Raw genomic sequence first — 12,213 nt, 5'->3', positions numbered from 1 at the left:
GTGTGACCACCTCTATTAAAAAAAACAAAGCTTTAAGCAGTTTGCTGGTTGGGAGCATTTTTATTACAATGCCAAGGAGGAAAGACATTAGCAATGATCAGCAATTGTTGCTGCCCAACAATCTGGAAAGGGTTATAAGGCCATTTCCAAACAATTTAAAGTCATTATTTTACAGTGAGAAAGATTATTCAAAAGTAGAACATATTCAAGACAGTTGCCAATATTCTCAGGAGTGGACGTCCCAGCAAATTTACTGCAAGGTCAGATCGTGCAATGCTCAGAGAAATTGCAAAAACTCAATAGCTACATCTCACACTCTACAGGTCTCAGTTAGCATGTTAAATGTTACAGTTCATGACAGTACAATTAGAAAAAGACTGGACAAATATGGATTGTTTGGAAGAGGAAAGCATCTTTTCTTTAAAAAGAACATCTGAACAAACCACAAGATTTCTGGAACAATGTCCTTCAGACAGACGAGACCAAAGTGGAGATATTTGGCCATAAAGCACAGCGCCACGTTTGGCAAAAAACAAACACAGCAGTAGTAAGAAGGTATATATCTTGTCAAACTTAATTTGACAGGTGCCCCGCCCCCTTGTGGGCGGAGTTAACACCCCCTCCTTTTAGCCACGCCCACAGTAAAATCTCTCGTCAAACTTAATTTGACAGTTGCTCCGCCCCTTTGATATTGAATAACCACGCCCCTTTTTTATACTTCAATTTCTGATTATAAACCTATTTAATTATAATGAATTAAACACACACCTTTTGTTATATACGTATCTGGTCTCATTCACCGTACCAAAATACGTTTAATAACCCTTTTTGACACGTACCTGGTCTCATTCAACGTACCAAAATACGATTAATAACCCTTTTTGACACGTATCTGGTCTCATTCACCGTACCAAAATACGTTTAATAACCCTTTTTGACACGTATCTGGTCTCATTCACCGTACCAAAATACGTTTATATTATGTATTTTATATGTTGCTACATATTTATAACTAAAAGAGGGTTTGAATAAAAACAGAAAAGAAAATTTCTACAGAAACAGTTACAATGATTAGGGTTTGAATAAAAAAAAACAGAAAAGAAAAAATTCTACAGATACAAACAGTTACAATGCTTAGGGTTGGAATAAAAAAACAGAAAAGAAAAAATTCTACAGATACAAACAGTTACAATGATTAGGGTTTGAATAAAAAAACAGAAAAGAAAAAATTCTACAGATACAAACAGTTACAATGATTAGGGTTTGAATAAAAAACAGAAAAGAAAAAATTCTACAGATACAAACAGTTACAATGATTAGGGTTTGAATAAAAAACAGAAAAGAAAAATTTCTACAGATACAAACAGTTACAATGCTTAGGGTTTGAATAAAAAAACAGAAAAGAAAAATTTCTACAGAAACAAATAGTTACAATGATTGGGGGTTTGAATAAAAAACAGAAAAGAAAATTTTCATAGTGACAAATACAGACTGGCATGAACTGCCTTACCAGACAGAAATACACGACTTCTTACCTCCACGATGCGTAGTTAGAGAATGAACTAAACCAGATCACTACAGGAGGCAAAACTCAACAACACAAAGGACATGTTACTTGAGCAACAGATGGCTCTGTCTTACTACTAATGACCTATCAACTAACAATGAGTCATCACGAGTCTAAAATGATGTGACACTACGAAAGACCTATCATTAACCTAAACAATGACTAGGTTGTCCTATCCATGAACCATCTAGAGCCTAAAGGCATGGTTAACAATGAATAGGAACATCTGTGGAGATTCCCATCTAGAGCCTAAAGGCATGGTAGGAACACCTGTGGATATTCCGGTGAAACAAAAGGTTGTTTGAAAACTATATACATTTTATATAAAGACAGTATAAAGCATGGCACAAAATACATTGTGTAATAATCATAATAAGTTAATGCAAAAAATATACTTAACACCAAAAGAAACCGCTAGCTTTAGCAGTATTGAGAAACTGTTTCAGGCAACCCAAACACCCGGATTAAAAAGATCAGCGGTTAAAGAATGGCTGACAGAACAAGACACTTATACATTACACAAACCTGCAAGAAAAAATTTTAAACGTAATATGATTTGTGTCTCCGACATCGATGGTCAATGGCAAGCGGATCTTGTCTCAATGATCGAATTTGCAAAATACAACAGCGGAATAAAATATATTCTGACAGTTATAGACGTATTATCCAAATATGCTTGGGCCGTAGTTTTGAGGACTAAAACGGGAAAAAGCGTAGCGGATGCCTTTAAGACTATATTTCAGGAAGGCCGTGTACCTCAAAAGTTACAAACAGACAGAGGAAAAGAATTCCTAAACAGAGACGTAAATGCATTATTAAAAAACTACAGAATCCTACATTTTGTGACAAATAACACCGTGAAAGCGGCGATTGTAGAACGCTTTAACAGAACTCTAAAATCCAAAATGTGGCGCTATTTCACCTCTCGTAACACATACCGATATATAGATGTTCTCCCCGACCTAATATTTAGTTATAACCACACCGCGCATCGGACAATACGCTGCACCCCAGCTGAGGTATCGAGGGATAACAGTCTAACCGTGTGGAAAACTGTTTATGGCGATTATTTCAAGAGTAAAAGGATTACACCGGCACTGAAAATTGGAGATCAGGTCAGAATATCTAAATACAAAGGTATTTTTGATAAAGGATACGAACAGACTTTCACAGATGAAATATTTACAGTGTACGGTATAAATACCAAAGGTGTAAAACCACTTTATATATTAAAAGATTGTAACGGTGAACCTATTGAGGGGTCATTTTATACCGAAGAAATACAAAAGATTCCTCCAAACACTAATCGTGTTTACAGAATTGAAAAAATTCTAAGACAGAAGACGGAAAGAGGAAAAAAATTCTACTACGTTAAATGGTTAGGACATCCAACATCATTTAATAGCTGGATCGAGAAAAATCAACTGACTAGTATCTAAAATATATAGCGATGGAAGAAAACGCATTTTATATCACTCTACCCAGTAACGCCTCTTATTTAATGTATCCTCAAAATGAGATTTCCAATTATACAACAAAACTTTCCAAGCCGGTGTTCTTAAAAGGAGAATGGGAGGTTGCTTTATCAGAAATCCAGTATCCGCACACATGGAATACCTTTGAACCTCACGAGGGTGTGATATTTGTGGGTTGTCCAGGAGGACCCCTCAAACAACTCAAGATAAAATCCGGATATTATAGCGATGTTAAAAGTTTGGTGAAAAATATTAATGATGCAATTGCTAACAACAAACAACAACCCCTGGACTTGAAGGTGTACTATAATGAGTTAGAAAGAACAGTGTCAGTTACGGGTACAGACACCTTTATAGCCAGTGATCGATTGACGCACATTCTCGGTATTGATTCTAATCGCACCGACACCAACATAAAAGGACGCATGTGCGCCGATATAAAAGACAGTTTTTACACGCTTTTCGTGTACACGGATATAATAGAACATCAACGTGTCGGGGATAGTTTTGTTCCTCTATTACGTACGGTTGAAATCACAGGAAACAATAATGAAATAATTACACAACGTTACATCAAACCCGATTACATACCCGTGAGTAAATACCATTTTGATCACATAGCCATCGAGATAAAGAACGACCAGAACACAAATGTGTCATTCAAGTACGGGAAAGCCATCGTTAAACTACACTTTCGTCCACGGAGGGGTGGTTTTTACTGAAACAAGCAAGGATGGTGGTTGTTAAAACTTACGGTGAGCCGCATGTTTACAGCGCTTATTACAAGTCGCAGGCCGGGCACGGTCTTCCAGGATTCCATGGTGGCTCGTATATGTATGGACGCGGATTGGGCGGTATTTTTCGCAATTTATTCAGAAAGGCTGTACCGTTGTTCAGACGCGGTTTTGATATTGTAAAACCTCATGTGAAAACCGCCGCTAAGAACATTGCAAAAGATATTGTGGGGCGCGTTTCAACAGCCGTTATGAGCAGAATGGCCGATCAACCTCAGGAGGGATCGGGACTTGTTTACATTGGCAAACAAATTCCAAAGAAGAAGCGGAAACACGTTGCAGCATTTCCTCCTAGAGCAGCACGGCGCCTTAATAAAGAGGCGAGCAGCAAGTCTAGAAAAAAGAGAAAGACGTCGAGACGGAGAACGGAAAACATCTTTTAAGCTGCTATCATGGCGTTTATCCATACAGCATCCATGGAGTGTGCCAAATCCGAACTGGACCTGTTTGATATAAAACCGACACAGACCAGCATAGAAAAAAGTCTGTATGTAGAAGTGCAGCCGCTCGCAGCCATTTCTGAAACTTCACCGCTTGAATTCTACATCGCAGGAAGTGGAGAACATTATTTTGATTTGAATAACACCCTATTATATATTACGTGTAAAATTGTAAAAAATGACAATTCGCAAATTCCTGAAGGAGCGCGCGTCAGTCTAATCAACTACCCTATAGCGACTCTGTTCAATCAACTGGATGTCACCCTTGGTGATAGATTAATATCACAATCTAATAATTTGTACTCTTACAGAGCATACATCGAGACGCTTCTGAATTATAGCGCCGATGCTTTGTCTACACAGTTTACAGCCGGTTTATTCTACAAAGATACAGCCGGGCATCATCAAGACCGTGTGCTAAACGGAGACAATAATGGTTTTACAAAACGGGCTCAAATGACAGAACGCGGAAAAACTGTAGAACTACTAGGACATCTACACAGCGATATTTTTTTCCAAGAAAAACTCATACTGAATGGTTTGGACTTGAAAATAAAACTCACCAGAAATAAAGATACATTTTGTTTAATGTCTGCAGAACAGGATCCATTAAAAGTGCAAATTCTAAACGCGACGCTATTCATCAAACGCGTGCAAATTTCGCCGGCTGTGCGAATAGGTCACGCCCAAGCGCTTTTAACCGGTAATGCTAAGTACGCCATTGAACGTGTTAGTATGAAAGTATTCAGCGTACCAACAGGAAGCCGAGTTTGTAATCAAGAGAATCTGTTCCTGGGGCAGATACCAAAGTTTGTAATTTTAGCATTTGTTGATAATGAAGCATTTTCTGGCGCTTACGACAGAAACCCTTTATGCTTTAAACATAACAATGTGAATTTTGCGGCTCTCTATCTGGATGGTGAACAAATACCCGCAAAACCGTTTCAACCCGATTTTGAACACTTTAACGCTGTACGTGAATATATGGCATTTTTACAATTGGCACAGAAGAACTGCAGCGATTCGGGAGTTATCATCGACAGAGAAGAATTTGTGAACGGTTATACGTTATTTGCTTTCGATCTATCTCCTGATCAAGAGTGTAATACCCACTTCTCACTCATTCGGTCCGGTAACCTGAGGGCCGAAATACGTTTTTCCAGGGCATTGGAACGCACCGTAAATCTGTTGGTTTACGGTCAGTTTGAAAATATTATCGAAATAAATCAACGTAGGGAAGTGCTGTACGATTACCTCTAAAGATAAGCATGAACACTTTAGAGTTGACACACATTTTAAAGACGGATCCTTTTTCCAAGGATATCTTTGTGGGGGTATTTCCCTGCGACTTGCTACCGATTGATAAACTGACCAATGTGCCTGCAGCGTTCATTATAAATACAGACCCACATACATTACCCGGAGAACATTGGTTAGCCTGCTATATCGATCAAAAGAGAAGAGGATATTTTTTTGATTCATACGGACTTTCCCCCGCAAGCCCATTATTTCCTAAAGAAATATTAACTTTTTTGAATATAAATGTTAAGCGGATATGTTTTCAAAATGCGCAGTTGCAAAGTACTCTGTCATCCGTCTGTGGAGAATTTTGTGTATTTTTTATTCATCATATGTGTAAAGGATTATCATTTAAAGAAGTTTTAAACTATTTTACTAATGAATTTAAACAAAATGATCGATTGGTGTCACGTTTTGTGTGGAAATATATGCGTGGTATACGAAATGGGGGTTATCGTAGTGTGCATATTCAGAAATGTATAGCGTGTTATCAAAAACGTCATTGATTCAATAATTTGTTAATTAGCTTATGCATGTATTTGAGTTATCAATAATAAAACATACAACTTTTATAATGAAAAGTATTCGGTGTTTTTTTTACCAATATTCACCCTGACCCCCGATCATTTAGAAACAATCAATCAAGCCCACCGACAGTTTAAAAGGGTATATAAACTCTTTAGAGGAAGTTGCTTTATCAGAAATCCAGTATCCGCACAATTGTTTTTACCAATATTCACCCTGACCCCCGATCATTTAGAAACAATCAATCAAGCCCACCGACAGTTTAAAAGGGTATATAAACTCTTTAGAGCTTCCACCCTTTACAAGTCTAGGAGCTGCATGAAAAGCATGGACAAGACCACTATTTCCACAGATTTAATGGATGCGGTAAGCTCTTGAAAGTTTTAATAACTGTGTAAATTTTCTTGTACATTGAACGTTCTTCTGTAGTAATCTTTAACAAATATAAAAAATTTTGCATATGTGTGGCATGTGTGCGGAAATAGTCTCTAGACCTTTAAATTGTATCCCTACGCGGTGTGAATGAGAAAATTCATATAAATTTCAATATGTGGTCGGGAGTCTTGTATTTATTATATTTATCTTTAAAAAAACAATGTGTATGTTAACCTTTAAATGTATGCGGCGGATGTAAGTGTCTTGTAGGCGTGGTTAAGCGATCAATTTTACGTCACATACCGCTCAATACCCTATGGTGTTTCAGGAACAAACAAGTCAGATGTCATTTGACGCCAACCTTTTGGACGGTTTCTCCGCAGACACACAAGCTTGTAAGTTTTTAAACTAATAGCGCTTTAAAAAACCTTTGAAATGTATCTCAAGACCATGCGTTAACCTAAAGCATTTGCATTATTTAGTGGATGATTTCTATATCGACATTTTGGCCGATGCATTTATGACCGGATCTCCAAAGCCTCAGAGTGAGAGTCAACGGGATTCAGTATTATCAGGTGGGTTGTATGCTTTAGAATTTTATGTACTATGTATTCCGTGTAATTGTACTCTCTAATCAATTACTGTTTATTTTAGAAACAACACATACAAATTCCAACCTCTACCCCAAAGTGCTGATCAACAGTAACTGTGAGCGGTCTGCAACCTCTCAGAATCATCAAGTGCTGATCTCTAATAACGAAGCATCCACTCAAAGCAACAAAAAACCTAGTGAGTATAAACACTAAGCAGCGACTTAGTCATGGAAAACACATTAAAGTTTACTCTGTAAGATAATGATTGTCTATGTATCCCCACAGGCTCTATTTTTATGTATAGTAAAGATATGTCTATATTTCATATATAAGATTTCAATTTATTTGTATCTTTTACACAGAGTCAAAGTTATCCTCATCGCTGAACCGACCACCAAGAGATAGTCTCCATATAGCTGAAGAACTACCGTCTACGTCGTCAGAGGTTTTTACAAAAAGGACAGCCACACCTAAGGATTTGACCCACGAAAGATCGATATTGAAAGGACCACATAACCCATCGGGTGAGTCACCAGACATAATCCCAGTAAATGTCTCAGGAATTTTGCATGATAATGCGACAGTAAATGTAAAAGCAAAGAGGGCTCTTACAGATGTAGTTGTACCACAACCATTGTTTAAAAAAAGGAATGTTTTACAAGACATAACAAACAACACAAATTTACAGGTATCAAAACAATTAAGTCCTTTACACCGCTTATCAAATAAAAATAAAAGCCCCCAGTATTCTCAAAGTATATTAGAATGCAGTTTGTGGTGTATGAATAAAATCGCCTTCTGCTATATTCTTGAAAGATGTGCTAAGCGTACACTTGACGATGTAAATAAGGCTTTGGCTATTGATAGTGTGTTGAAACAAGATCAATGTCTCAACCTCTTACTTTGCAAGGTTAGGGAACCATTTAGAATCGGGTACAACCTCGTAGCTACAGACACACAACACAACGTGACTACCGATACAACAACCTGTTTACCACATGCTGAGGATATACAGGCTTTTACCGACTGGTTGAAATCAGAAGTTATCTTCTGGACTGATTTAAAAGTTGTTATTATCCGTGTGATAATAGAATTGCGTACATTAATGTATACGGTTCGACATATCGATGACATTAGACGGCCTGACATTTTGAATCGTTTATCGTGTATTGATAAGGCTACTGCACACTTTCGCACAGGGATTCGTTTGTTGAATACAGCGTGACTAGGCATGGCTGGTGGGGTTTTATCTGACAAACAAATGCGTTATAGACATATTACCAAACGTAGAGCTAAGTCAGTTAAACGATCGATAAAGACGTTGACACGGGCAACACGTTTAGCACGGACTAGAAGTTTACCTAAAACAACTTCTGGTGCAGAACGTAGTGTAGCACCCAGCACACCTCCGACTGAGCATGTAGCCACACTTCCTGTTTTACCCTTGACACCCCACGCAAATGAGACACCGGCGGTACCCCTAAGGTCTCCTGCTTTTGATGTTAATGCTGATGTAGAGCCTGAACCGCAGAATGCTCAAGATGTTGTAGATCCCCCTGTGTTTTTAGAGCATGTTGAACAGCGTCGCAGGGAACTTAACCATTTTAATGCTGTTGAATATTATGAAACGTTTCGCTTTGTAAATTTGGAACAGATACCATCATTTGCTAATGCAATTCAGGCTGTACATGATGCAGTTCAGGATCTTTTAAATAGAATTATGCCTGATATAGGTCCAAATGATTTTATCCAGTTACGTCTGGATGCTGATGGACTTAATAGGCCTTTGTATTCTGTTAGGAGGTCTAAGGATATGTTAAACGCTGAGGACTTTTTGAATGCCATGGCTAACCTGGTTCAAAGCAACGCTGAAATCATAGGTAGTGGATCATTGAGACTTGTTGTGATTATTGTTAGGAATAGAGCCGGTGGTGTTGTGACTCGTAGACGACTCAGATCGACACCCTACAGCCGCATTATTGCCACAAAAAGGCGCTGGCTTTATGATCTAAACAACGATGATAATAACCTGTGTTTGGCTGCAAGTCTCTGCGCCCTCTTAGCTGAGACAGATATCACTGACTCTGTATTGTTGGATAGAGCGAGGGACATCCATAAAGCTCTAGGTATCCCTGATGGTCAATTAGTTAGTTTCAGCGAAATACCCGCGTTTGAAAAACATTTAAAAGTCACAATTAAAGTGCTGTATCACAATCGTGGTTCATGGAGGTATTTCCATACCGGTGGGCCTTGTAAAGACAAGGTATTATTTATATACCACGAAGATAAACATTATTATGGTATAAAAGAAATTCGATCATTCATCGGTGCAAACTATTTTTGTGATTACTGTCACACACCGTTCCGGCACAAAAACAACCATTCATGCATGTATTTTTGTAAGGCTTGTCACAGACAGGATTGTGTAGATGTGAAAACTGAGGTACCTAGATGTCCTCGCTGTCGGACATTTTGTCGCTCACACAATTGCTTAAAACAGCATCTACTCCTGGCTTCAGCAGGCACCATAGATTGTAAGCAAAAAAAGTATTGTGACACTTGTGGCCATTACACAGACATGTCTAAGCATGAATGCAAAGGATTAATTTGCCAAATATGTTACGCGACTGTAGATACGTTTGACGGTCACATCTGTTACATGCGCAAATGCACACCAGAGGAGCCCACTGAAAAATATATTTTTTATGATTTTGAGTGTATGCAGGAAACCGGCATCCATATACCCAACTACGCTTATGCATTAGAGTTGGAGGGGGATAACTACTGGGAGTTTAAGGGCCCATCTTGTCTAGAAACTTTTGTCACCACATTTATAGATACGCGATTTCGTGACTACACATTTATAGCCCATAATGCTGGCAGATATGATGCCTATTTTGTGGTGAACCAGATGATTAAGGAGAATATTGATATAAAATTACTCGCTCAAGGAGGGAAGTTGTTGTGTGTAACCGTGTCTGACTTGGGTATCAGATTCATAGACTCTTTAAATTTTCTACCCATGAAGCTTAGTAAGTTGCCGCAGGCTTTGGGTTTTGAGGGTTGTAAAGGATATTTTCCACATTTCTTTAACACCGCTCAAAACCAAACGTATATTGGCCCTATGCCTTCTGTAGATCATTATGGTTATGATCAAATGATGCCTGATGAAAAAAACGACTTCATGATTTGGTACCGTGAGAACAATAATTGTAGATTTAACTTTGAAGAAGAACTGAAAAAATACTGTATTGAAGATGTTAAAATCCTCAAACAGGCTTGTATCCGTTACAGAGATAGTATAATCAAAATGACAACAAGTAAAAGGGTAATTAAGGGTGACTTGGGCTCTGAGGTAGTCAAAGAATACATTGACCCTTTTCAGCTAACAACTTTAGCCTCTGTGTGTATGGCCATGTACAGGTTTAAATATTTACCGGAAAACACTATAGCGATTTTGCCAGCTGACAACTATCATAGAAATAAGAAGCGGTTTTCAACAGTGTCTATACAGTGGTTGATGTATATCGCTCATAAAGAGGGCATCACGATACAGCACGCCTTACAAGGCGGTGAAAAACCTGTTGGTTCCTATTTTTTGGATGGTTATGCATTAATTAATGGTAAGCCTACAGCATTTGAATTTCAGGGTTGCTTTTACCACGGTTGTCCCATGTGCTACAACGAAAAGGACTTTAACAGCGTTACAAATACAACCTACGCTCAGCTGCACCATAAAACTAAAATTAAAACGCATTTTCTAAAAAAACAGGGTTATGAAGTCCGTGAGATGTGGGAACATGAGTGGAAACACTTAATAGAGACCGATCAGAGCGTACAGGAATTTATTCTTAAACAAAAATTCCCACAGCCTATGGAACCTCGCGATGCTCTCTACGGCGGCCGCACAAACGCTATTAAGCTGTACCACAAAGCGGCTCCCGGTGAGACCATACACTATTATGATTTCACTAGTCTATACCCCTTTGTTAATAAAACAAAAACATACCCCATCGGTCACCCAGAGATTATTTTTGAAAATTTTAAATCTTTTGACAGCTACTTTGGTATTGCCAAAGTAAAAGTCTACCCACCTAGAGGCTTATTCTTCCCTGTTTTACCTGTTAAGATGAACGGTAAACTCATGTTTCCATTATGCCACAAATGCGCTAACAGTAGCCAAACAATCATTTGTGCGCATACGGATGAGGAGCGGGCTCTCACAGGTACTTGGTGTACCGTTGAAATACAACAAGCGTTGACAAAGGGGTACAGGCTGGGTGAAATATTTGAAATTTGGCATTTCCCAAGGTTTACTAGCAAATTGTTTGAAGACTATATAAAAGTCCATCTTAGGGATAAGCAGGAGGCCTCGGGGTACCCGAGCTGGTGCACAAACCAGGAGACAAAACAAAAATACATCATGGACTATTATGCAAAAGAGGGTGTACGGTTAAGACCTGAAAAGATAGAGGTCAACCCTGCAAAAAGACAGATTGCTAAACTGTTTTTAAACTCTTTATGGGGTAAGTTTGGCCAGAAATCAAATTTGCAGACCACAAGTATAGTAACCGACCCCGATGAGCTTTTTGCCTATACATTTTTACCCCAATATGATGTGTCCTCTTTAAATTTTGTCAACGATGAAACAGCTATGCTCAGTTGGAAGTATGCTGAGGGGTGTCACAGTACGGCTCGTAATACAAACATCTTTATCGCTTGTTTCACAACTGCCTACGCACGGTTAGAGTTGTATAATGTTTTGGATAAATTGAATGAGAGATGTCTTTATCATGACACTGACTCTGTTATTTTTGTCAGCAAAGATGGTGAGTGGACCCCGTCACTGGGTGACTATCTAGGTGAATTGACTAGCGAGATACCCGAGGATACATACATAACTGAGTTTGTATCTGCCGGCCCCAAGACTTACGGTTATAAATTGACGACGGGTAAGACAACTCTGAAGGTGAAAGGTATAACCCTGAATGCCAACAACGCACGACTGATACATTTTGACAGTTTAAAAGACTTGGTACTGGACTACCCCCACAACTCTGACCCTGACAAACAGAAACGAATTTTAGTCCGTCATTCGGGTATCGTCAGAAACAAATTGTGTTGGCAGATAGAAACACGACCGCT

The 12,213-nt window shown here is 38.6% G+C and overlaps 1 protein-coding gene across 1 annotated transcript; it reads left to right on the top strand.

The window, feature by feature from the left end:
• Window positions 1–4,228: 4,228 nt before the first annotated feature.
• LOC128497652 (uncharacterized protein F54H12.2-like) lies at window positions 4,229–5,536 on the top strand. The gene has a single exon (XM_053467815.1). It carries the CDS (start codon window positions 4,229–4,231, stop codon window positions 5,534–5,536), a length of 1,308 nt encoding a protein of 435 aa, XP_053323790.1.
• The last annotated feature ends 6,677 nt before the right edge of the window (window positions 5,537–12,213 follow it).

The sequence above is a fragment of the Spea bombifrons genome, chromosome 5 (genome assembly GCF_027358695.1).
Source record: "Spea bombifrons isolate aSpeBom1 chromosome 5, aSpeBom1.2.pri, whole genome shotgun sequence".
Lineage (NCBI taxonomy): Eukaryota > Metazoa > Chordata > Amphibia > Anura > Pelobatidae > Spea > Spea bombifrons.
Note: the sequence above shows the minus strand (reverse complement) of the source record. Positions and strands in the feature narration are given on the sequence as shown.